Source organism: Phoca vitulina, unplaced genomic scaffold, assembly GCF_004348235.1.
Source record: "Phoca vitulina isolate PV1807 unplaced genomic scaffold, GSC_HSeal_1.0 scaffold4, whole genome shotgun sequence".
Lineage (NCBI taxonomy): Eukaryota > Metazoa > Chordata > Mammalia > Carnivora > Phocidae > Phoca > Phoca vitulina.
In genome coordinates, this window is record NW_022589707.1 from 40,799,814 (window position 1) to 40,826,661 (window position 26,848).

The 26,848-nt window shown below is 44.5% G+C and overlaps 2 protein-coding genes across 4 annotated transcripts in view; one reads left to right on the forward strand and one right to left on the reverse strand.

Moving 5' to 3' along the window:
• JAZF1 (JAZF zinc finger 1) overlaps positions 1-16,774 on the forward strand; it is a 324,380-nt gene extending 307,606 nt beyond the window's left edge. For both annotated transcript variants that reach the window (XM_032401881.1, XM_032401882.1), the window contains exons 4-5: positions 7,143-7,312; positions 14,425-16,774. In XM_032401881.1, coding sequence (XP_032257772.1) covers positions 7,143-7,312; positions 14,425-14,601 — 347 coding nt within the window. In that variant the 3' untranslated portion in view covers positions 14,602-16,774. The remainder of the gene's footprint in view (positions 1-7,142; positions 7,313-14,424) is intronic.
• A 746-nt stretch (positions 16,775-17,520) lies between these two features.
• The window catches only part of TAX1BP1 (Tax1 binding protein 1), a 92,693-nt gene continuing 83,365 nt past the window's right edge, over positions 17,521-26,848 (reverse strand). For both annotated transcript variants that reach the window (XM_032401885.1, XM_032401884.1), the window contains exons 17-18: positions 19,359-19,447; positions 17,521-18,594 (exon numbers count right to left, since the gene is read on the reverse strand). In XM_032401885.1, coding sequence (XP_032257776.1) covers positions 18,393-18,594; positions 19,359-19,447 — 291 coding nt within the window. In that variant the 3' untranslated portion in view covers positions 17,521-18,392. The remainder of the gene's footprint in view (positions 18,595-19,358; positions 19,448-26,848) is intronic.

Here is a 26,848-nt window from a genome sequence, read left to right on the forward strand (position 1 = left end):
GTTAGAAAGGGTTGAGTCCTATGAGGGAAGGCGTACTTCTGGCTAGGAGAGCCAGGACCAGTTCCGTAGTTCGGGAGCAGATGAGGGAGGGTGCCATTCCAGGAGAGAGCTGAGGCCAGGAGCAAGGAGGTCAAGCATTTTCGAGGCTGGGCACGTGGTCCCTGGAACCATTAGCGTGTCTTCCATCAAAATCGTAATGTTGCCAATTCATTTCGACTGTTGCTGCTGCAGCTCCTATAAAGTGGGTCAGTACCAATTAAAGCTAATTTATAATGATAAATCTATAAGGCGGAGAGGCAACTCTTAGCTAATGTATTTGCCAGAATTTGACACCCCAGGAGAGTTTTTAATTTGCTGTCACTGCAGTTACCACTTTTGCATGAATATTAATGATCTGCATTATAGGAAAAATGTGGTGTGTTGGGTTTCTGGAAAAGGTTGACTTATTTTTATCTATCTGTATGTCAGTGTTTTATGTTTATGAATACAAGGAATGAGACTACTAGAGGGGCTGAGATGGAGAGCAGGCCACGTGCACGGAGTAACGGGGTGAACACAGGGCAGGTGAGCAGGTGGACAGGATTTGAAGGGGCTCCTGGGGCGAGTGACAGTGAGCTTGGCAGAGGCTCTCAGCAGGGCTCCCGGGCGGTGATGTGGGTGCAGGGGGGCGACTCTGCAAGTCTGTGTGTACAGAGGCTCTCGACCACCTTGTGTTTCCACATGATTCATGAGACCAGCTCGGGCTTTTTCTTCCTTTGCCGACAACCAGTAGGCTTTTTCTGGCAATCCTGCAGAACGTAATTGTCTTCTCATGAAATCCTATCTGCCAGGTTGTGCTCATTTCCCGAGCGGAGCCGCCGAGAGGGGCTCTGGGGGCTGCGTGTCTGAGCTGCTGTCCCGCCCAGCTCAGCCCCACGTGGGGACAGTGCAGCTGGGGACGGGGACGATGGAAAACTCCGCCAGAGGGACAGGAGTGGCGGCCAGTGTCTGTGTGGGACAGTGCATGGTGAAATTACGTTTCCTTATAGAAACTCTGACATTGCTGTATGTTATTTTAAAGTTCATAATGTCTAAGATGGAGAAGAGCCTGATAAAACAGCTCCTGTAGCTCTTTGGAAGACTGGACCGTGGCCACCCAGGAGGGCCGGGTCCCGCCACTGCGTGTCCGAGACACAGCCCACCGCTCCCCGCAGGCCCCCGTGTCATGGGAGTTACCCCACACGATGTGTCCCTTTTTCCTCCTCTTCCGGATTCCCAGGGTCACATCTTGGTCTCCCTCATACGGCCGATACTCAGTGTGAAGACAAGGAGCACAGGCTTTGGGACCGAATCGCCAAGTCCCAGTGCAGTCGGCCTGTGTCTAGCCGGGCGGCCTTCAGCACACCCCTCATCTCCCGGAGCCCCGAAGCCCGGCTCTGCGCTCTGTTGAAGCGGAAACAAAGGTGGTCGCGGTCGGGGGGTGCGGAGCGCCCACCCTGGAGGGCAGAGGCGGCTCCCAACTCTTTTCGGGTCCAGAACAGCACGTGTAAAACACAACTTGCTCCTTCTTAGCTACGGTTCTCATTAAGAAATTCAAGCAAGGGGCGCCTGGGTGGCTCAGTCGTTAAGTGGCTGCCTTGGGCTCAGGTCATGATCCCAGGGTCCTGGGATCGAGCCCCGCATCAGGCTCCCTGCTCGGCGGGAAGCCTGCTTCTCCCTCTGTCTCTGCCCCCCACCCCTGCTCATGCTCTCTCTGTCTCTCAAATAAATAAATAAATAAAATCTTAAAAAGAAATACAAGTAAACACAGGGGTTCAGGTATACAGGAAGTGTCAGAATTGGGGGAGCAAATGACTTAGAAGGAGGCTAAGCAAAAGCAGGCAGTGTTCTTGTGTCATCAGTACCTTCCTAAAACCTTCTCATTTGTGCCCTGAAACGAACAGGCCGCTTGGGGAGAGCTCGTGTTGGGACAGCCCTCATGGCCACGGAGCCTCGCAGCTGGAGCATCAGCAAAAACAGTGACCGTCTTAACAACGAGGCTGCTTGGGCCAACCTCCACCTGTGGGCCCAGCAGCCCAGCCTCTCCTTCATCTCCTCCGTTTCCGGGCCCTGTTGAGGTGCAGATCTGTGAGGGTGTCTCTCTTCTAATAGAGAACAGCGGGTTTGTCAAGTAGAGAAATCTGATCAGGCCGACTGATGTGTGTTTCAGAATGCAGGGGCCATGTCTCCGCGCCGTCCGCTTCCCAGGTGGCACGGCCCAGCGCACGGGGGCCACTGCTGGAAGCCACGAAACCGGCCAGCAGTTTTCATCTCTTTCTCGTAATTAAGTCTGTAGGCATTCTCTTTAGTTGTGAGGAAGCCTTCCTCTGGGCCCTTCGAAACAGTAAGTGTGGGGAGGGGGTGAAGGCACATAGGTGTTTTTCTGTTCTGTGACTGAGTGCCGCGTCCCTTTCAGTGGGGCCCTTGTGGGATCCGGGGCTGCCTTGTTGGGGGGGCGGGGGGAGAAGAAGGGAGGAAGACGTTTAAAGAGCGTGACCTTTTCCTGCCTGGAGTCCTGAGGCAGGGAGCCAGAGAGCCCTGAGAAGGGAGGCCCCCTGCATCGACCACTATGGACCAGCTGCACGCGGGGTTCGGTGGCCCGGGAGTCCCTTCTCGTGTCGGAATTCGGATTCCACGACCCAGCATTCCTCAGCAGAGCTTTCTGAGAGGGCGGCCTTGCAGGACACCTACCTGCTCTGGGCCCCAGAGGGGCTGATTCCTCCTGTGACTCACACGCTCCAAAATCCTCTCCTCCCCATTCCCTGCCCCAGTTACAACGATAGGTAGGCTGTTGGTTTGGCTTTGCTTTTTTTTTTTAACCCCCTCTTTTACACCAAGGAAATACTTTTAAACTTTTTTCTGTTTAGAAAATTATGCAGAAAATTAACATTGATGGATTCTGGGTGGTGGCGGCTCAGAACAAGAAACTCGTCTTGTTTCCTTGTCATCCCTCTGCCTGCTGGCTTGGGGCCCGGCCCCTTCTGTAGGCTGATAGGAGAGGGGTTAGATGCTGCCTCAGAGATGACCCGCACCGCCCGTGGCCAGTGTTGGATGCGTTTGCTGTGTGAATGAATGCGAGTCACCTGCTCCCCTAGGGGAGTCTGAAGCCTCATTTCAAGCTGCTGGCTGTGATGTGTCCCACTGGACCCCTCCAGCTGGCCTGGAGGGCATTGGGCCCCACAGTGGGCACAGAGAAAGGAGACGTGAGACCTTTACACTCCATAAAATACCCATTAGAACTACTAATACATTTACTTATTAAATTCTTTTATCCTCATCCTTTTATTTGCCTGTTTTGTACAGTTACGTATTAGTGTACACATGCCGTTTACAATAAACACGTTCATACTCAGTTTTATACTGGGATGTAGGATCAGATTGTTGGGAGGCCACTGCTGGGGGAACCGGCCTTGCTCCATTCTGCTTTCCCCGCAGTGGGCGGGAACATTCTCTAGCAAAGGTCTGGAAACTACCAGGACTTCATGTATTCTGAAGTTAGTCTTGAAACTCGCAGATGAAGCAGACAGGGCAAATGGTCCAGGTTGGGGTTTACTGTTCTCCTTGGTAAGACATGAAGAAACGAATAAAGCGAAGCAGAGAGAGGACTGGCCCGATGTTTTTTGTTTTTTTTGTTTTTTTTAAGATTTTATTTATTTATTTGACAGAGAGAGACAGCGAGAGAGGGAACACAAGCAGGGGGAGTGGGAGAGGGAGAAGCAGGGTTCCCGCGGAGAAGGGAGCCCGATGTGGGGCTCAATCCCAGGATCCCGGGATCATGACCTGAGCTGAAGGCAGATGCTTAACGACTGAGCCACCCAGGCGCCCCGGCCCAGATGTTTTTGTAACTGCAGACATAACTTTAGTTTCGGGTAGCTCTTCCTAGAGCTCCACGATGTTTGAAAGCCGACGAGGAGCGGTTGTCGGCAGATGTTGTCTGCAGGCCCCCCCGGGCCAGTTTTGCAGATGTGAGCACCACGCGGCTGCCGTTGCGTTCGGAGAACAGCGCGGTCCGTCTCCACCTGCAGTGGGCTCTCTGGCCGCGGAGTGAAAGGCAGCGGCTGAGGGGCAGGCCTGGCCTCACACCTCCTCCCGGCTCTGTGTGATGACAGGCTGGCGTGGGGGGTACGGTTAAGATGAGCAGTGGAGCCCCTCCACACACTCTTCTGCTTGAAGAAAGTGAGTCCCCCCAAGAGCAAGGGAACAGTGGGTGAAAAAAGGAAACTGCTCTTGTGACCTTTTACTCGTTTATGTACCAGATACTCCTTTAATGCTTCCCAGCCAGGCATTGTTCTCAGTGTATTGCTTTAAAAATAGGAACTCAGTTATTCTTCACCACGATCTTAAGAGCTGGTTAGTAGTATTGGCTCATTTCACAGATGAGTCTAAAGACCAGAGAGGTGGCATCATTTGCCTGGGGTCACACAGCTGGTCAGTGGCAGAGTAGGGCCACACTGCACCTGTCTTGATACAAAGTCCCACTTGTATTTCTTCTAGTGAAGATTCTCATATCTTTCAGAATTATGTTTTTGTTTCGTTTCACAAGAGGCCTTTCTAAAAAATATTATATGTAATATGTACATGTAATGTTATTATAAAAATGGTGTTACGCTGTTTTCCATTTTTTGAGCACTTACTGTGGGCAGGTCCTCCTGTGCCAGATGTTCTCTAGACGTGAATTCTATCCTTAAGCTGCAAGGAAGAGATTTGTGCCCATTTCATAGAAGGGAAAGTGGATGACAGGAGCTGGTCACGCAGCAGACATGCCCAGCCAAGATGGGAACCCAGGTCTGCACACAGCTCTTCGCTATAAGACAATTAAGTATAAACAGGTCCTTCTTGACCCCCCACCAGGGAGATGGTTAGTTTCACAAAGCACCCAGAGGACCCTGTAGCATAGCAGTGCCTGGAGGGGGTGGCCCAGTTAGCCGGGGGAAGTGCCATGTTCCGCCCGGCATCCCCGCGCTGGTGATCACTCCCACAGGCGGCCCCCACCTGCCCCACTGGGGGCTGGATGCCGCGTGGTTTCCAGGTGACTGTCCACAGCATCAAGCCCTCAGGATCTGGCTCCTTTTGATCCAGTGGAGTTTTGAAGTTTTATCTTCTGGGCTTCATTAAGGCCTCCCGTGGTCTGAGGCTCCCCCGCCCCCCAGGTGTAAATGTTGCGTGGTTCCTGGTATTCAGGTTCACAAATTAGCCCAATTAGATGGGTAAATTAGTCATTCTACTTTCTGAAGTCCGGCTGGAGGAGCTTTGTGAAATAGCATTTATAGTTTTCTAACAAGCAATTTAAAGGACACCAGCATGTGGCATTTGTTTAAGAGTAAAATGTCCTAAACAATGCCCTACTTAAAAACAGATCGCGAAATTTGCTCACAGACTTAGAAACGTGGCCGAGCACACCCCTGCGCCGTCTCATACAAGCCTTTCCAAACGGGGTCTCTTCCTTCTCTTCTTTCGGGAGGCTACAGCCGAACACGGCAGAGTTACTGAAACCCACATTTAATTTCCAAAACCTTTTGCCAAATTGTTTTTTTCTGCACCACCCAAGAGTTTCTAAACAGGCTTCAAAACAGACCGCTCTGAATTCCATCTGAGTGGTAGACGGTGAAGACCCAGCAACTCAAAGGAGGCTGCAGGGGCCGGCCTCGGGTTGCCACTGCCATTGGTGGCTGGGAAGCAAGACGGGGGGAGAGCAGTGTCCCCAAAGGGCCAGTAGAAAATGCCTTGAACCTCTCTGGACTCGGTTTCCTTGTGTTCAGGGAAGTGACAGTCTCCCCCCCCCCCCCCCCCCCAATCTCACAGGGCCACTGGCCAATTCAGTGAGACAATGCATCGAATGTGCCCGAAACACAAGAGGCAGTCAGTCCACTTGAGGTCCCTTCCTTCCTTCTTGGGTCCTTTTAAGTGTTCGCTTCAGAGGCCGGCGTCCTTGTGCCTGGCTCAGTTGGCTCTTCAAACAATCTTATTAATGCCTATTAAAATGAAACCCAATAAAAATGCCAATATTTGGTGTTGAAATAATTGATGTAGCAGAGACAGACCACGGAGCACCCAGGCAGGCCCCTGGTGCCGTTTAGCCTCACACCTGGGGGATGAATTTCACAACTGTAATTGCTACCATATAATTCTTATTAATGTTGTGCTATAATTCCTATTTATTCCACGGGGCTTGTAAATGCATTAAGACTTGTCAACATATTATTTTACACTGTTTATGATCTGTAGAATTATGTCCTTCAGAGTTGCATTGTGCAAAAGCTCAAAATAAATGGCTTTGGGCCTCATTAAAAAAGAGCAAAAAGCGGCTGCTTGTTGAAGTGGCTCTCCATCCCCACCGTCCTGAACAGAAGTCCGTGAAGTAGATTTTTAACTCCATTCTGAGCAGAGCTCTTAACCTTGGGAATACAAGTGAACTCTCTCCTCCCATCTGAGCTGGGATGGGACAGCCCGCCCTCCCAGGGAATGCTGTATGTGGCCAGAGAGACAGGTGTCCTTCCCTGGGGACAGATGTGGTCAGGAATTGTTTGGGCTCCCGTGGTCTTCCATGAGCTGAGACCTTGTATTCTGACCTTGAGTTTGGCTCAGAGCTTCAGGCGTTTCTGTCCCCCTACTCCCTAGCTTGGGGTCACCCCCTTTTAGTTCCAAATTTCCTCATGGTCTTCTTGGCTCAAGCTCTAAAGAAGATTTAATTAATTTCCACCGAAGTGTAGATACCTAATAAGTGTAAAATGTAATCCCGTCCCACAGACTTCTGCATTTACTACGCCGGTAAGCGGGAAACATGGAACGTCAGCCACAGCGTGTGTGTGTGTGTTGGGGCAGGGGTGTCTGTCATCCTCGGTTGTCCTCGGTGTGGGCCTCACAGCCTCCCCAGCACCTCTGCGTCACAGACTGGCCTGCCAGAGAGTCAGTTCAAGCTCTCGCTCAGCTAATTCCCGGCCATGAATGGTTGGGAAACCCTTAATCTGCACGTCTCCGCCCTCACTGGAGTGCCCCCCCCCGGGGCAGGAGGCCCATCTGGTCACTGCCATGCCTCCTATCCTGGGGCTGGCGGGGGAGCAGACTGGAGGGAAGCACAGGCCAGGACGGCTGCTGACTGTCCTTGCCCTTCTCTGGCCCCGCAGGCAGCGAGTACGACGAGGAGGAGGTGGATTACGAGGAGTCGGACAGCGATGAGTCCTGGACCACGGAGAGCGCCATAAGCTCTGAAGCCATCCTCAGCTCCATGTGCATGAACGGAGGGGAGGAGAAGCCTTTTGCCTGCCCGGTTCCTGGATGTAAAAAGAGATACAAGGTAAAAGCAGGACCACCTCCCTTGGCATAACCGCATTAACTGCATGGGAACCGGCAGGCCCACGTCGGGGAGCAGCTCCTCACTTCTGGAGAGAGCCTCCCTCCCCTGGGCCGACCGGTGCCTGGTCCTCACGGAGACGCGGGCCTAGGGACAGGCAGGCCCCTGGGTTCTGGGTGTTTGGTGGGGTTGTCCCTTTTGCTGATCCAGGTGGAAGCTATAGGTCAAAAGAAGGGTTTGTTTGGTAGGAGGATCGTGTTTTTGACATTCTTCAAACTCCTGTCCTATCAGAATATCAAGCGTGTCGCCTGTGTATTTGCCACACACCTTCCCCAGCAGTCGGCTTATGCAGGTGGCTCACGGAGGACGACCTTGAAGTCTTAAAGGCGGTAGACGGAGGGTTTTTAGCTTTCAGCCCAGGAAGTTCTTGCTCCCTTCCCCGCGACCCCACCACCGGCATGAAAGATCAGGAGAAAAGGGGGCTTTGATATTTTTCTCACCAAACCGCCCACTTCAGCGCCCTGTCGGTGACAGAGGACACAGAACCCATGTCTCTGAGAGCCTGACTGGGTGTCACGCACGGCCAGGGACACTAAATTTTCTATTAAGAAAACTCAAAGGGAAAAAATACAACATTCAAGGGTTGGTCCACAGGGCACCTTAAAAAAGCAAATTTGCACACTTTCTCCTGAGGCGTTTGCAGCTCTTTAAAATCCAACTGGGAGATGGAAATCTAAAAATCAGGAACCTATGTGTGGTACATTTGATGATATGCTAATTTACCCAGAGCTCAGCAGACTGACTTTTTTAAAAAGGCTTAAAAGATGTGCGATAGCATAAGCACTTCTCATACGGCTCTTAAACGTGTCCCTGAACACCAAACAAAACCAAACCACCCCTATTTCAGTATTTTTTGTACCAGCTGCTGATCTAAAAGTGGCCAAGGCTTTGCCTATAGAAAATAGGCGACGATGTTCTCATGGAAAGGCCGGATATGCTCTGTTTAAAGCGAAGATGCCTGGGCGGGGGCGGGAGGATCCCCTCGGCGCTCGGGAGCCGCTCAGGGCTCAGGGCAGGACGGACTCAGAGTGGCGCACGTCGGTCTTCTGTGTCAGACTGGTGGAAGGGGTGGAAGGCGGAGAGGGGGAAAGGCCACCAGGTGGTTACCTCAAGAGGCCAGAAAGCAAAGGGATTGCCAGACAGGCTCGTTTTTCCCGAAGGTAGCCCCGGCATTGCAGAGAGTTTTCCTTTTTGTATGTTTGTTTGTTTCAAAGTGGAGAAAGCTAGACTGAGAGGGTTCTATTCTCGATTCCTACCTGCTCTCCAGATGCCACGTCTCTCCCCGCGGCTTCACAGAGCCGTTCCTCGGGGCTGGGCCGCTGGCTGCCTTCTCTCAAGCATCCGGACGCTGTTTAAGGGATGTCATGCACATCCACTGTGTTCAGAGAGGGAGCAGATATGACCCAGACTGAGGCTGGCCCAAAAAAGGGGGGTTGAGGTGGGGGGGAAGCCACAGCCTTTATTCTGGCTGAAGAGCAAAAGGCACTCCCGCCTTCCCACCAGCTTCATTCCTTCCTCACAACCTTTTCCCCCCAGTCACTTGTTTGCTTGTCATTAGTCTTTTGCCATTATTTTTCCTGGGTTTCCAGCAATTTCTCCTGCAGTTGTCTACATCTGGGTTGATGGGGACTTGAGTGCTCTTTCTGCCCCGAAGGCCAAAAGAAAATTGAGTGAGGCCTGGGCTGCGGAGGCTGCCTGCTTCAGCGCCACCAACTGACAGATGACATGGGCGGCAAGTAGTGGTCCCGATTTCCATGAGGGAAGTGTGAGTTTCCTTTTCTGGGCCAGAATGCCCGGTCATGATACATGGGACAAGGACAAACATGTAACCACTCCTCCTAACCGTCTGCTTGAGGAGCGTGGTCATGTTCCCTAGTGTGACCTTTCTGCCAGGAAGTTACTGGCCACGGGGCAGTGGTGTTCTCTCGTGTAGTTACTGCATCTTATTGACTGCAGGATTGCTGGACTGGGTATTGGTTTGAGGAGGGTCTAATGAGCTGGTGTGCTGTGGGGTCAGGCGGAATCCAGAAGTGCCGCCATGTTGTTTATTCCCGGGGCTCACTTCAGACTTGTCTCATTCCTTGCCCGCTGTTGGCAGAGAGTCTCTAACCACTTAGCCTCTTGGGCACGGACTCTAGATCAGCTCTTCTCACCACTTCTTGGCATTTGCAGAAGCAAAAGATGAGGTATCTAAGTTTCCAGACTTCCTACGGAGTAGGGCAGGAGAAGGGCCCAGCAGGACAGCTGAGTCTCCATGTTGTTTCCCATATTAATCCCTTTGCCTAGGATGCCCCCTTCCCCTCTTCCATCAGTACATCTCATTTGAATTCCCCTCATTTCTCAAGGCAGAGCTCAAATGCCGCTTCCTCTGGGAAGCCCTCACCAGTTTCCCAGACTGAGTCCCCACTCACAGACTGAAGTTCTATCCCCTGACCTTTCTACATGCTCTGTTCATATCACTAGGAGCACTTACTGCCTTATCACCCCAAGGGTCCATTTAGCTCATAGACCCCTCCTCAGCACCAGGCACAGGTCTTGGGCAAGTAGATACTCTGAAGATAAAGGAACAGAGGCAAAATGCGTGGGGAAGAGGACAGTGTGGGCCCCCCCCAGCTGACCACCAGAACCCCAAAGCAATTGGATGATTCATTCTGTTGGATTTGTCTCAGACACGTTCCAGGGTGAACATCTGATCCCATCCACCTTGGTGCTAGGCCCTTTTTTTTTTCAGACTTCAGACAAGAGAGAGAGAGGACTCCCCAGCTTGTAATTGGGAATGGCTTCAAAAGATGGGTTGAAGTGCTTCTTTTGATAGTTTTTAATATTAGAGTTATTAGAATTAAAGGCATTTTGCTACTTTTAAGAACTAGAAAGCAGAACAAGGTGTCCCCTGGGAAGTTTGTCTGAAAGGGTCCCTGCGCTACCTGGGGAACGCTATGGTTTCAGCACCATGAAGGAAGCTTGGCCTCTGATGTCTAGATACACAGCCAGGCAGGTGTGTTGCTGAAGGTTTTCTGAGAAGGGCACTTCAGCCATTCTCCCCGCTCAGTGGATCGAAACCTCCTTGCCTCTCCTAAGGGTCCCATCAGAAGCCCTGCTGGGGGCATAACTGACAACCTTTCTGGGTTGCAACTTGGCAGTAAATAATCAGAACTTTTAAAAAATATCTGTATTCCTTAGCTCCATAATTGTCTAAGAAATGTATCCCAGGCGCATCACCAGGGATGCAAAACTTGATATACAAGGTATTCATCACATTACTTACAGTCAGCACAAATTTGGGAAATACTAAATTTCTAACAATAGGGAAATGTAATAAAATCCTGCCAACAAAATCCTTCTTTCAAAAAATGTAATGATGAATCCAATCTCGTTTTCTCTCAGGGGAAAATACTGAAAGATGTTAGTGATCATACCTGTTCTTTATGTCCCTTTGTATTTTCTAAATTTCAGCAGTTGCCTACCCTGGACACAGATTGCTTTAATAGAGCGAGTTAAAAAAAAAATGGGATTCCCGCCTGACTCATCCCGCATGTTGAGTCCGGTCCGGAGCGACTCGCTTCTCAGCTCGTGGGCTGCTTGGTGTCACCACGCTGCTGCAAGAGGCTTTACTTGCCATGCTGACATTACCACCCCCGCCCACCCCAGCTTCGGTCTCTTTTTTCTTCCTCATCAAAGCCCTGTGACTCCATCCGCTCCTTTATGTAGAACATCTCCTTATGTAGAACGCCCAGCTTGGCGCCCAGACTTTGTTTCATGATTTGATCTGGAGTGGCATTTTGAGAGGCACCTCTAAACGGTTTGTTGTCCATTGACTGGTTCAGTTCCCTCATTAGGGCCGGTAGTTCCTGATGGTAGAACCTGGCGTGGAAATGAACTGATGCCATCCTTGCCTGGCCCCCGTCAGGCCCTCCCTTGGACCTCCTGCCCAACCCTTTCCTCCACGTGGTAGCCCCGTGTCAGACCACTGTAATTCATAGACATTTTCTCCAGATGGAGTGACCTGTCCCAATCCTTCCCAACTTTTAAGATTTTTCAAAGACCACCAGTTGGTTGTACTAATTACTAAGTACCTAGCACTTCAGGTACATGGAATTCTGGGGGAAATGTGGGTTCTGGAATCAGGCATGCCTGGGTTCCCATCCCAGGTCTCAGGTCTATCATTCCCCTGCTCACTCACCTTCTCGGAGTGTCTGTTTCTCTAAAACATGAGTACTGGTTAAGAAACGAGACATCAAATACTCAGCATGAGAAGCTCTTGTTACTGCCCTTCCTTTCCCCCCTTCCTTTTTCTCCCTTGCCCTTTCGAAGTTAGTTCCCTTCCTCTTTTCAGAAACCAGAGGATTGAAGCATTTGGTTTTCAAGTTGCGTGCCATTATTTATTTTTGTTCATATTTCTGAAAGACCAAACTTCTTTCAGGATCTCTGTAATTATAAATGTCAGTGAATCTTTTTAAATCCCAAGTGTTAGAAAGTTCCCATTGCTATATGTGAATGAACAGATGGGGCAGACGGTGAATCGCATTGGAGCTTGTACTAACATTTGTGATAAGGCTGTCCCACTGACACTCGTAAACATTGTAAATCACAGCAACAGAGAGTTAACGTGGGGTTTTTAGGTTCTTTAGCCAACCCTGGAAATGCCACGTGTTTCCACATGTGCAATTGGCTTACTGATTTTTCCAGAGTAATAAAGCAAATGTATGGAGTTAGCTGTGTTTTCCTAACAGTCTCATGGCCAGACACACAATACGGTGTTTACAGTCAAGCTGGGAACAGACCACAGAACCTGCTGAAATCACCTCAACCTTGGGCTTGTCCTTCTGGCAAACACTGGATCTGGTCATGTTGGACTGGCTTCTTGGGGCTTTAGCAATTTCTGGTTTCAAACTTCCCTTCACCTAACTAATTATAGAAAATCAGGCCTGGATGGAGTATTTAAGCTTGTTGGTCAAATGTTTTTATTTTGGGTTCCCCCCATTTTCTGACAAGTGTCCGTGGTACTGGGACACGGGGTAGCTGGATATTTATTGACCCATCATGCAACAAGTTCCCTGTGAAATCAAGGACATGAAATGTTTGAGTCACCTTTCATCTACAGAAAAGGACCCTACTAGGTGCTCAGTGAATATCTGTTGAGCTAATAAATGGGCTATTAGCAAGCAGACAAATGCAAATTTCTAGTTTTTGTGATCCAGGAGACTTCCTACTATATTGTTACTTAGAAAGCCGATGGTGCTTTTCTAAAACTGTTATTATCTGTCATGGTTCTGTGGGTTGCCGGGCACCAACCAGGTGGTTCTTGCGTGGGTGTCTCATGCAGTTGCAGTAAGAGGTCAGCTCAGGCTCGACACACTAGTTGGCTTTTACTCAAATCCCTCAGCTTCCGTTGGGACGGCTGGAACAGCAGGAGGCTGGCAGGGGTTATCTTACCCATCATCTTAATGGGTCTGATTCTGCCACTGTCCCTGCTCTCCCCATAGCCCCCCACAGCACGTTATCCCCAGAATGCCTCTAGAACAAGTGAGGGGTTTCCTTGCCCTGCAGGGAGGGACTGATGAATGGACAGAAACAAAGGTGAAGAAGGCCGAGAGCCAAGTTCAGGGCAGAGGGTATTTGTCCTTGTGCTTTGACTTGGTGGACAACCGTCAGTCCAACTCTGAACACAGCCAACTGGAGTTGCCGTTTGGCACCCGTGGGTTCAACTAAGTCAAGTGGGATTCTCTACCAAAGGACTTTTAAAAAGTATTAATGTGCATTATGAATCTCTAAAAGGGAAATGTAAATAGTAATAACCACTCAACACATTTTAATGGCAATTCCCAACTTACTCCAGAACAGTGAACCATGTTCTAACAAATTCACTCACAAATGCTTGTTGAGCATCTACTGTGGGCCAGGCAGTGTGCTAGATCTAGCTCATGAAACAACAGCTGTCCATCCCTGTATGTGGGAGCTCAGTAAGGGCATCTTACGAATAAAGTTCAAGACCACTGTGTTGGAATCCTTCAGGTGGGCTTAGGACTAGGCTCATTGGGACTAAATTCATGTAATACTTTAGGAAACAGCCTACTCTTCCCGGTAATCAATTCTCTACAACTTTGTCTCAAACCCTTTCTTTTCTCTTCCCTTATTCCCAAATCTGGCAATAGCTGACTTGAGAATTGAGACCTATGCCCTAATACCACCTCTGCCATTTATTCTTTAATCTTCCATCAGTTACTCAATACCTATTTTCTCACCATTTAATTGGGATGAACAATATACTCAATACCTATTTTCTCACCATTTAATTGGGATGAACAATAGTAAAGTAAGTCTGTAGGAGTGATTCTAGGCATGGAGTCTTACAGCAAAACCAGTTAGTAGAAAACCAGAAGGCATTTTGATATTTTGTTTCACTTGGGATTTGTACACCACTTTGAAGTTTGGAACTCTTATGTTGCTGAGACTTCCATAACCTAAGTTTTTAAAGTTTATTGTATGTTTGAAATGCAGTACATAAACGTAAGGCCCAGTCTACCCATAGGTGCTTATTTAACACAACTATGCTAGGGCATGATTTGGGCACATAAGATAGGTTCTTCTCACAGCTGTCTGGAAGCAAAACATGAGCTATGTTTCTATATCAAGGATTTATAGATGTCTTCAATTCTATTGCCTGTGTTTTTTCTTTAAAAAGACAGTTTTTTGGCCACCCTAAGGATATGTTATATAATTGTTTGTTGTTAACACTCTTCCAAGTAGAAAAATCCAGAGGGGAAGCAAAGTTCTAGGCAGAGGAAAGTGCTTCCTTATACAGTCTTAAATATATATTCTGTGTAAAATTTGAGGAAGCCAGTACTTTCATTTTCAGAGTAAGGGCATAGTTTGCAACCCAGTCTGCACAGCCCACAATTACATTAGACTGCTTGAAATGGAGTTCTTGCAAAGCCTACTAGGTACACTCCTGCCATCCAGGAGATGTCCAGTTGTAATCCAGACCCACACCAAGGTTCTCCCCCGTCTGACACTTTGATTGCATCTAATAGGTGATCTTTTTGTCTTCTCCACAGAATGTGAATGGCATAAAGTACCACGCTAAGAATGGTCACAGAACACAGATTCGTGTCCGCAAACCATTCAAATGTCGTTGTGGTAAGAGTTACAAGACAGCTCAGGGCCTGCGGCACCATACAATCAATTTCCATCCCCCGGTGTCGGCTGAGATCATCAGGAAGATGCAGCAGTAACATGCTGGTCGTAACTGTGCCAAGAAATCCTCACCAGCAGTTGCTGATTTTGAAAACAGCCACCTTTTTTCAGGGGAAGCATTCAGCAACCCTTTAAAGAATTAAATGCATGCTTTAAAATTTTTCTGTAATTTTGGAATGATGTATCTTTGTAGTTAATGATTTTGTACATTTGCACATGTAATCATCATACCCATTTTCATTACTTTGATATAAGGTGCTAAACAAAAAAAGCTCTAGGTTCTTCAGCACATTTCCCCCAAAACAAAATAAAATCGAGGGCATGTTGCATATTATTTAGTTGTATTGCAGTGATATCAATGGGGGGGGAGGGGCTGGCACTGAGATTTTTTTTCCCCCAAGATTGTAATGTGACTGAAGTTTTTCAACACATCAACTCACTATGTTCAAAACCAAAATAATACCTTCATTATCAAACTGGTTACCATGCCTTACATAATGTAGTTAGTTGTGAGTAGAAAGACTTTAGGTAATGGAAATATAAATAAGAATGTTTAACATAATATGCTAAAAATATTTTCATATTTAAATAACATACATAAAAGGTGTGCTTTCTGTGTTTTATATTATCTTGCAAATCCTTTTGCCCCTTAAGCTGAAAATCTTGCCATCTGACTTACCAATCATTTTAGTGTTATAAATGGCATTTTTGTACAGAATAGTCTCTTCAGTTCACTCATTAACACACATTCATTGAGTGCCTGCTGGGTGCAAGGGATTCGGTTTATGCCTGTTGATATTTCTGGACCAAGATACCAGTTTAGTGAAATAATACTTCTCCCTAAAATCTGTTAGAAAACACTTTGAAATACTTAAGTGCAAATTTCGTGTGTGTGAAATTTAGTTCTAGCTTCATCTTTAGGTGAAGTTTTAAAGCACTTTGTAGTTCTCTATTGCCAACAGATTTAATGTTTTATGTGTTGCCAATTCTTGCAACCACTGCCCTAACAAACCTGTGGGTTGCAAATAATTAAAATTCCAAGCACGTTTCAAAGAGAACATTTTTCTTAAGACCCTTTACTGCCTCTTCTTCATGCTCATTGTTTTTAGACTTTTTTTAAAGGCACTTTTTCCATCACATTGTAGAGGTCTGTATTCCCACTGGAAATGTCTGTTTAGCTTTATAAAACATTTTGCTGAAATACGAAATTGAGCCTTATTGACAATTAAGTGCTTCTTGCAGCAGGTGGTCAAAGAGAGTGACCTACGTCTGGACCATTCCTGAAGTTTTTCTCACCAACAATACCATCATGCCTTGAGTGTTCTTTTCTCCCAAGTGCTATTCCTTAAACATGCAAGAGTTTACCAACTGCCTCATTATGCAATAAAAATTGCTCTGAGATGATGGCTAACTAACTGCCCACAAAACTGGTGAAAAGCAAGCTCAAATTGCTTATAACTTTCTTCCCATGTTCCCATTTCATGAAAGTCTTACAGGTGGGAAGCAGGTGTCCCTCAATTTTTCAGACAGTTCGAAAGGATGACAGTTCTGCTGGCCAGATGGGTAAGCTTCTATATTCTTAAGTTGTGAATCCCTCATAATGAGGGATTTTTAAGTATTTATAAAGACACTGCCCTCTAAAAATTTCCTCAGATCTATGAAGAGTGGTCTTGGTCCTGAATATACAGTGTTACATGTTTAAAAGGGTGATCAGACATGAGAAGCAACTAGTTGGTGCATAAGAAGGCCCTACCTGGATATTTCATATCTACCTACAATTGACCAAAATTTTTTAGGCCAGCAATTATTATTTAGCTTCGCTCCTTCTAGCGCAAGAAACTGTAGGCTGGATCAGTAGTTCAACAGCTAAACAGTCATAAAATAGTCATTGTGCATGTTAAATTTCTTTCAACTATAAAACAAATTCAATTTCTATTTGCTTATTCATTGTGACAGTATTACTAAACAGGTAAGGATGGGAATATTTTGTTATACCGTGTATAGTGAATGTATTGTACTGTGTCTGTGAAAACTGTGCTTTAAATTATATTTTCGTATGTTTTGTTGGGGACAGAGCACATTAAGTTTGAAAGCAACAGAGGTTTGTTTTAGAACTGAAGGCAACTTAATCAAAATTGCTGTCAAGAAAAGCTGCTTATAAATGTTAAATGAAATCACATTTAAAATAAACTGCCTCTGACCCAAAATAAACATGGCTCTTTATTTTTATTAGTGTCCATTACCACTCTAATATTGGAAGGATACTTTTAAGGCTGGCATGCTCCATAATTAACTGATGCAACACGAAAATGCTACCACTGACCATATTTTACCTGCATCTCCAAGGGAGGGAAGACGTGGAGTCTTCAGTACTACTGCCTTCCAGCCTGCCATGTCTTGTTTTGCTCTACACTCAAAATTATTTTTAAAGGATTCCAGCAATACAAATTCTGCTTTCAGAAACAAACACAAGCGACATGATGTGTATGCAGTTCACACACACAGCACACCGAAATGCCACCACACTGAATATCAGGTTAATATCCTAGCTAATTTGCTTTTATTTATTTATTTTTAAGATTTAATTTATTTGAGAGAGAGAGAAAGAGAGCGAGCACATGAGAGGGGGGAGGGTCAGAGGGAGAAGCAGACTCCCTGCCAAGCAGGGAGCCCGATGCGGGACTCAATCCAGGGACTCCAGGATCATGACCTGAGCCGAAGGCAGTCGCTTAACCAACTGAGCCACCCAGGCGCCCCGCTAATTTGCGTTTAAGAAAAACTTAAATATTGTGATAACTACAAAAGAAGCAAAATCGACGTCAGTAAATTCTTATTAACATTCATATTTTAAGAGAAATACCGTTCAGAAATTTGTTTAAAGGCCCAGACCAAGGGAAAAAAAGTTTAGACTTAATGAAAAGCTATCACAAATAAATTCGACAATGAAATTACACATCTCCAAAAATGTGTCCTCTTTAATGAGAATAGAGACATAATGAACACATTGATTTGCGTTTATAACATCACATTTTTAATCAAGAAAATGTGAAAAAGATATGGATACATTTTCTGTGATTTTATGCCACAAACACCACTGTTCAGTAGATCATTTAATATCAAACAACTGCACTAACCTATCTTGTTCCATTCTCCCATTAGATAGAAACACAACTTCAAGATGGCTTAAAAATAATTGTTTAGGTCATTCTAAAATGTTTTAGTCATAAAATTAGCAAAATATGCCTTCTATTCCTAAAGCAAACATTTCAAATATAAAATGTATTTGCTCTACTGCAAGCACGTGAACTCATTCTACATGCAGTTCCATTCTAAAGAAGGTTGAAAAACCATCCTTTCGTGAGCTAAATTATGGAAGTTTCTGTATTCAAAGAATTACTTTGCAAGACTATAATGATAAATTACTTTTATTACATAATATTTAGTAGTCATGCTCAATCAACAAGGTCAACAGAAACTTGTAAATATGCTAAATGACACACTACATATATTTTCATTGTGGTAACATTAAATTAATCCATTGCCTTTATTCATATAGTTTTGCAAACTGGGGAATAAATAAAGATACAAACATATGAACTTTTCTTAAGCTGGTAAGATTAACAGGGGTTACCATTTTATTTACTGATAAGCTAAGCTAAAGACGGACTCTGACCCTGGTAACACAAACTCAAAAGTAGCGCTTGTTCAAAAAAGTGTGGTAGAGGGTGCACGGAAATGATACCTTGTGGTCTCCATAGTGGTCTATTTGAAGTGATTGTTTTTTTTTTTTAATTGCTGAACTGTGTTACTAACTCAGAATAAAAAGTAACTAGTCAAAATTTAAAACATTCTGATCAAAATGGGTCTGCACATGCCTTTCAAAGCCCTGCTGGTCATAGTCAGGAGGGAATTGCTCGCTGCACATTGGGCACACCTTCCAGTGACTTTCAACATGTTCTTCAAATTTGCTCTGATCATAGTTGGGAGGGAACATTAATTCACAGAGGGGACACTTCTTGTGAACATCAAAGCTTAAAGAAATAGGAAAATGAAAGAATTATGTATTTCTAATAGCAATAATCTTCAGGATATGACAATGTTATATTTATCTAGTCAAGCTAATATTCACCCTAAATGACTTACCTTGAAGTTTTCAGTTATTTCAGAAATCTTTCTGCTTCTAAAATACTTGCTACTGACAATTGTGTAAACCACTGATAAAGCCTCTAAATTGAGTTTCACAATTTGACAAAAACATTTTTGTTAAAATCAAGCATATTATGTAAAATGAAGCTTAGTAACAAGAATTTCTCAATTTTTAATTAACAGAAAATGCCTTCTGTAAAACTATAAAGATTAATAGAACTTGTAATTTCCCAACAGTATATTCATTCAAACCTTACGAGTATTTATTAGCACTGGTTCTCAAAGTACTACATGCATCAGAATCACTGGAAGGCATGTTAAAACACATATTGCTGGGATGCCTGGGTGGCCTTTAGCTCAGGTCATGATCTCAGGGTCCTGGGATAAAACCCCCAAAGCTGAGCTCCCTGCTCAGCAGGGAGTCTGCTTCTCCCTCTCCCTCTGCCCCTCCCCCCTGCTCATGCTCTGTCTCTTAAAATCTTTAAAAAAAAAACACACACGTATTGCTGGGACCCACACCAAGAGTTTCAGGTTCAGGAGGTCTGGGTACAGCCTGATCATGTGCATTTCTAACAAGTTTCCAGGGACCATACTTTGAGAACCACTCATCTACATAACCCAAATTCTACACAGGAAAAAGAAAAATTACCTGGAATCAAAGCAAAAGCCTGCTCCATGCCCATGCCCACGTAAGTGCTGACTTGGAGCATCAGGAGCAGTGGGCACATTCTCCTCTTCCTAGGCAAAAAATAATTTTGCAACTTTTGAGCAAAGTGAAACTGAATGTAAATTCCTTAATTCAAGCATAGTATAAAGGAATTAAGATTACCCTTTCTAAAATCCTACTTGTTACCACATTTTCACATAAAGGTTTAAAAGTCAGTTTTTACAGAGCATTTCACTATGAACTAAGTCTTACCTTCTTGAAATAAAAAGCAGTGCTTAGTGGAACAGAGAATACAGCACACCTGTATGTGTGAATGTGTGAATGACAAACCCTGTTGTGAGTATCTAACAGACTGTCAAGTAAGATTCCTAAAAATCTATAAATCTGAAAGAAAACATTGGTTTGGATTTCCATGTCGACACATCCCTGTGGTCTTTGTTGTTGTTGTTAAGTAGGCTCCACATCCAGTGTGGAGCCCAACGTGGGGCTTGACTCACGACCTTGAAATCAAGACCTGGGCTAAGATCAAGAGCCAGGCATTTAACCCACTGAGCCACCCAGGCACCTGCCCCACTGTGGTTGCTTTTTAGAGATCTGTATGTTCTCTATCAACAACCAAGTACAGAGGCTCTCACTTCACATCAAAAGCAGTCACATCTCCCAAATGCCCATTTGCTCTCTTTCTGAGCAGCTCTGTTAGCCACTCTCATGTTATGAACAGTCTGTAAATAGGTACAGCAGGCACTGATGAACGTCCTTACATTGCTGGGTAGTTATGCTCATTCCGGAGCTGCTATTAATGGGCTAAGTAGTCAAGTCTGTCATGGTAAGAGGTACCAAGAAAATGTATGTGGTGTGAAATTTGAAGGAAACAAAAGACAAACTGACTTATCTTGTTGGTGGGGTAGGTAGGGGAGGATACTTGGTTATTATTTTGATGATTATCCCTTCCTGAAAGGTCCAAGAAAGGGTAAGGGGCTCTTTTTTATTTTATATTCATCACATGAGAAAATATTTTTGCTTATATATGATTCCCTGCTAAATAACCCAGTATGTACGTATTTTTTCAGTGTGGTAACATTAAAATAATCCGTTTCCTTCATTCATACAGTTTTGCAGACTGCGAAATAGATACAAAACAGAAAAAACAACTTTTAATCTTTAGTAAGATTAAAAGAGGTTTACAATTGTTTTTATTGATAAGCTGAAGACTGACTCTGACCCTGGTAACACCAAACTCAAAGTAGCTCTTGGTCAGAAAAGTGTGGTAGAGGGGCGCCTGGGTAGCTCAGTTGTAAAGCATCTGCCTCCGGCTCAGGTCATGATCTCAGGGTCATGGGATCAAGACCCGTGTCTGGGCTCCCTCCCTGTTTCCCTCTCCCTCTCCCACTCGCCCTGCTTTTATTCCCTCTCTAGCTGTCTCTCTGTCAAATAAATAAAATCTTTAAAAAAGGAAAAAGAAAAAAAAATTGTGGTAGAAGGTACATGGACGGGATACCTTGTGGTTTCCATCGTGGCCTATTTGAGGTGATTTTTTCTTTAACTGCTAAACTGTATTACTAACAATAAAAAGCAGTCAAAATTTAAAACATTCTGATCACGAGTCTGTACATGCCTTTCAAACCCATGGTGGTCACAAGTCAAGGGAACTGCTTGCTGCACAAAAACAAGATAAATAAAACCAGCCTAATGAAGGATTGAGAAATTGGGGAATAGAAGACTTTATTTTTTTTTTTAAAGATTTTATTTATTTATTTGAGAGAGAGAATGAGAGAGAGAGAGCACATGAGAGGGGGGAGAGTCAGAGGGAGAAGCAGACTCCCCGCTGAGCAGGGAGCCCGATGCAGGACTCGATCCTGGGACTCCAGGATCATGACCTGAGCCGAAGGCAGTAGCCCAACCAACTGAGCCACCCAGGCACCCATAGACGACTTTATATACTTTAAGAATTAAGTCTACAAGTAACTAAAATTCAGACAGGTTTTAAATCTGGAGGTACAAAGACGTAAGATGATATAGCTGAATCAGCTAAACCTAGTATGTATGACAATAAATTTTTGACTGTGTGCCACAGTGGTTCTAGCTGCCAGATTCGGGCCTTCCAGCAGTAATACTTGAAACAATGATTTGCTTAAAGAACTACATATAAAATAATGACAATGAATACAATTTCCCCATTTATCTTTGAAAAAAGAGGCGAACTTTAAAATTTTGAAATGCTGGGCGCCTGGGTGGCTCAGTTGGTTAAGCGACTGCCTTCGGCTCAGGTCATGATCCTGGAGTCCCGGGATCGAGTCCCGCATCGGGCTCCCTGCTCGGCAGGGAGTCTGCTTCTCCCTCTGACCCTCCCCCCTCTCATGTGCTCTCTCTCTCTCAAATAAATAAATAAAATCTTAAAAAAAATAAAATAAAATAAAATAAAATTTAAAATAAAATTTTGAAATGCTATCAAAGAGAATAATGGAAAAGAAAGGGAAGGTCTTGATGCTTAACTATCAAAATTCTTGATGATGGATACTTGTAATAAAACGCCACTTTCCAAGGACCAAAAATATAGCCTACACCAATTTACTGCTTTCATGAATCAGCTAACAATAGAGTTTGCTGCTCAAGTGCTAGACTTAAACCAACCTATCTGACAGTTAACCATGGGGGGGGCGCGCAGGGGAAGCAATTTTTTTTTTTTTACCTTTACACTTTCTAAGCCATATATAATTTGGTAATGATAACCCCATTAATTCGTACCTTCTACCACCTATTACCTAATAAAAGGGGAGAGAGACTCAACAGAATTCTAGATGTTATAATGAGACGTAAGTGCTCATGAAGTAAGAAATCACCTACTCAGTTCAAAACCAGAAAGTGTGTCGTTAAGTTCTCTGAGTAGCCAATTCGTATAAAGTCTGGTGATCCTGACACGCGAAATGACCAAATTTTCATTCATGAATACATTTATTCTATTTTACTCATCAAGCTTGATTAATTAATTTCCAAAATCATACTGGATTAAATATAACAAATTAGATTGGAAGTGAGGTTACACAGGCAGGCCCACTGTCAGCAACAAAAAATGGCTACTAGTAAAAAAGAAAAGTGGACAAGAACTCAAAACATCCAGTAATATTTCAGCACTGGATCACACAGCTTCACTAACAAAACATGAAGCCACTGTTTAATGTTGATTTTTGAATTAATAAACTAGAACAATCAAGGCTGTATAAGGTATTCTTTAAGAAGGCAGAGAATCATGTATTCTACCTGAGAAAGAGTTCTGCCCCAAACTGCTAAAATAATTACATTTTTGTACTGGAAACAGTCAATGCAAAAATATTTTTGAATAGGTTTTAAAGTACCTAGTCTGTTAGCTAAGCTGCCAAAATAATACCAAACTGAAATATATTTATGAACAATCCCAAATATCTTAAGAAAACATTTTTAACAGCATTTTAACCTCCACAAAGATCTAAACCACCTTACATTGTTCATCTACTTTGAGACCCATCAGCACAATACTATTTCTACTACAAAACAAAGGAAACAATCTATAGTAATCTACTGAAGCTCTATATGAAACTCAAAAACTTCTTATGAGATGCCCAACTCAAAATCTATTCTATAAAAATTCTTGGGGCACCTGGCTGGTTCAACCGACAAGAGCATGCAACTCTTGATCTCAGGTATTATGAGCTCAAGCCCCACAATGGGGTGTAGAGATTACTAAAAAATAAACTTAAAAAGTAACCAAGAGGGCGCCTGGGTGGCTCAGTTGGTTAAGCGACTGCCTTCGGCTCAGGTCATGATCCCGGAGTCCCGGGATCGAGTCCCATATCGGGCTCCCTGCTCGGCGGGGAGTCTGCTTCTCCCTCTAACCCTACCCCCTCTTGCGCTCTCTCACCCTCTCTCTCTCTCAAATAAATAAAAAAAATCTTTAAAAAAAAAAAAAACCAAGAAAATATTTTTTAAAAAAGAATTACTGTTTTCTTCTCAAAGTATATAACCAACTTAAACATCTGGAATAGCATTAAGATGGGTTAATCTCTTGGACAATAAAAGAAATTTATAAGGTTAATCATACTAAATTCAAAATAAGGTTTTCAGGGGCACCTGGGTGGCTCAGTTGGTTAAACAACACAACTTGATTTCGGCTCAGGTCGTGATCTCAGGGTCGTGGGATTAAGCCCCATGTCGGACTCCGAGCTCAGCACAAAGTCTGCTCCAGATTCTCTCTCTCCTCCTCTGCCTCTGCCCTCCCCCCACCCTCCCCTTCCCCGTGCACACTGTCTTGCTCTCTCTCAAATAAAATCCTCAAAATAAGGTTTTCATACTAAATTAAGGTCACTAAAATCATACTAAATAGAGTTAATCATACTAAATTCAAAATACACTCGTGATTGTAAAAATATAATTACCATATGATACAGCAATTCATTTCCGGATATACGTGCAAAAGAATTTAAAGCAGGAACTCAGATATACTTGTACACCTATGGTCATAGCAGCATTAGTCACAACAGCCAAAAAATGGAAACAACTCAAATGTCTTATTAATGGGTGAATGAACAAAATGTGCTATATACAATGGAATATTATTTAGCCTTAAAAAAAGAAATTCTGACGTTACAAAAATGGATAAATCTTGAGGACATTATACTAAGTGAAAAAAGCCAGTCATAAAAAAATAAATGCTATAGGATTCTACTTATATGAGGAACCAACAGTACTCAAATCCATAGAGACAAAGTAGAATGATGGTTGCCACAGGCTGGAAAGAGTTGAGAAGAATTCTGGAGATTGGTTGCACAACAATGTAAATGTACTCAGCACTACAAAAATGGTTAAGATGGTAAATTTTTTGTTACACGTATTCTGTAACTATTAAAAAATGGAATCATGATCAAACTAGCAATATACACTCAGGAGCTAATGACTAAGTTACACCACTTCAATCATTAGGATCTAGACAACAGGACTATACAATCAGCATATATCAGACTGTGCTTTAATTCTGCCTTTGCTTAAGAATTATTAATGGGAATATTTAGATATCATTCAGGAGTTAATAATGTCAAGGAAGAAAGGTCCACCACTTAGTAAACCTTACCAAGTTGATAAAATTACTTTAGTTCAATAGCTTACAAAACATTTACTAAGGCCAAAGTTAATGCGTAAGAGAAAAGAGAACAACAATGACTGCTGAAGTTTTACAGAAAACTATAGAATACTTTTTATCCCTGAAAACTTTGCATTATTATATTAGTCAACATTCTTCTTTTTATGAGATGTTACTATTTAAGTTCTGCCAAACATCCATTTCTAGCAATAGAGCATGTCACTGAAGGAGTGTCATTAAACTCTAACTATATATTCAAAAAAGAGAAAGCAGACTTCCAAGGAAGATGATAGGAGGACCCTATGTTCACTTTGCCCCAGGCTAATAACATGTCAGGGCAAATAACCCAAAAAACAACCTGAAGACTCGCAGAACAAACTCCAAAACAAAATGTTGAGAAAGGCCACACAGAAGAAGGTAGGAAGAGCAGAGATGAGGTGGGGAGCTAAACCCTGCAGGTCTGGCTACCAGAGGGAGCCACAGGGGCAGAGACGTATAAGAACAACTATCAACACCAGGAGCCTACAAGGAGAAGATGAATCCCCATAGCATTTGGCTTTGAATATTAGGTGGGCCAAATTTCATGAGTTCTTAAAACCAGCGGGGACTTAAATCCTCTGGGACTTTAAAAATCAGCAGGCTCAATCTGAGAAAGCCCAGAGGGCAACAGGAAACTGAGCCCCTGTCCTTAATGAGACAGCACAGCAAACATCCCACAGAGATCAACTTGAAGCAGCAGCCTGAAAAGTGCTTGGGGCATATAGGAGGGAGAGTTAGTTACTAATCTCAGAGTTCACTAAGGAACTTCTCTAGGAACAAAGGATCTAGCAGGTGCCATTTCTCACTCCCACCAACCCCCCACCCCCAGCATAATCACATGGCCACCTGTGGAAACCAGCAGGGCATCAGCACTCACTGACTTGCTTACACCATGCCCCACCCCCTCCAGCCAGGCCTGCCTGAGTTCCAGGGCTGTGGGTCCCCTCCCTAAGACAACCTGTGCAAACCTTGCCAACACTGTCTCACCCAGGCTCCAGTGGAGGACACAGACATACTGTTAAAACTGCACCACCCCCACCCAGACACGCTTTGCACTTCAGCCCCAGCCGGCCCAGTCTCCAGACCAGCTACACCTCCTCTGTGGAAGAGGACCAGCACACACAATTTGCACCCCTGCCTGCCTGCACTTTGGGGAGCAGCCACGGCCAGCCCTGGCCTAGCGGTGGCTGCTCACCCGCTGTGGATGAGGACCAGCACCAACTTGTTAAAGAGCCCACTACTTTCAGAACAAGAGACAGAACTGACTTTTCTAACACAAAGAAACAGAGTTAGGAGATAGAGGAATATGTCCCAAATGAAAGAAGAGGACAAAAATCACAAGAGGGGACCTAAGTGAAGCAGGACGAAGTAATATGCCTGATAGAGAATCTAAAGTAATGATCATCAAGATACTCACTGGACCTCAGAAAAGAGTAGAAAAACATCAGTAAGACTCTTAACACAGAGATTAAAAAAAAAAAAGAAAAAAGAATCCATCAGAGATGAACAACACAATCATGAAATTAAAAATACATGTGATAGGGACGCCTGGGTGGCTCAGTCGGTTAAGAGTCTGCCTTCAGCTCAGGTCATGATCCCAGGGTCCTGGGATCGAGGCCCACATCAGGCTCCCTGCTCGGCGGGGAGCCTGCTTCTCCCTCTCCCTCTGCCTGCTGCTCCCTCTGCTTGTGCTCTGTCAAATAAAATCTTAAAAAAAAAAAAAAAAAAAACATGTGATAGAATAAATAGGGTGAGGGAAGCAGAGGTACTCAGAAGACTGAGTAATGGAAAATAATCAAGCTGAGCAAGTGGAAAAGAAAATTACAGAAAATGAGAACAGACTTAGGGACACATGACTCCATCAAGCATTAATAACACTCACATTATAAGGATCCCAGAAAAAGAAACGAGAAAAGGGGCAAAAAATTTATCTGAAGAAATAATAGCTGAAAACTTCCCTAACCTGGGGAAGGAACAGATATCCAGATCCAGAAGGCAGAGCTCCCAACAAAATCAACCAAAGGGGTCCAGACCAAGACACATAATAATTATCACTACTTTATGCCATTTTAAAGAAAAAAAAAAATTTTTTTTTAAGATTTTATTTATTTATTTGACAGAGAGACAGCGAGAAAGGGAACACAAGCAGGGGGAGTGGGAGAGAGAGAAGCAGGCTTCCCGTGGAGCAGGGAGCCCGATGCGGGGCTCAATCCCAGAACCCTGGGATCATTACCTGAGCCAAAGGCAGACGCTTAACAACTGAGCCACCTAGGCGCCCCAAGAAAAAATTTTTAAAGCAGCAAAAGGAGACAGTTACATACAA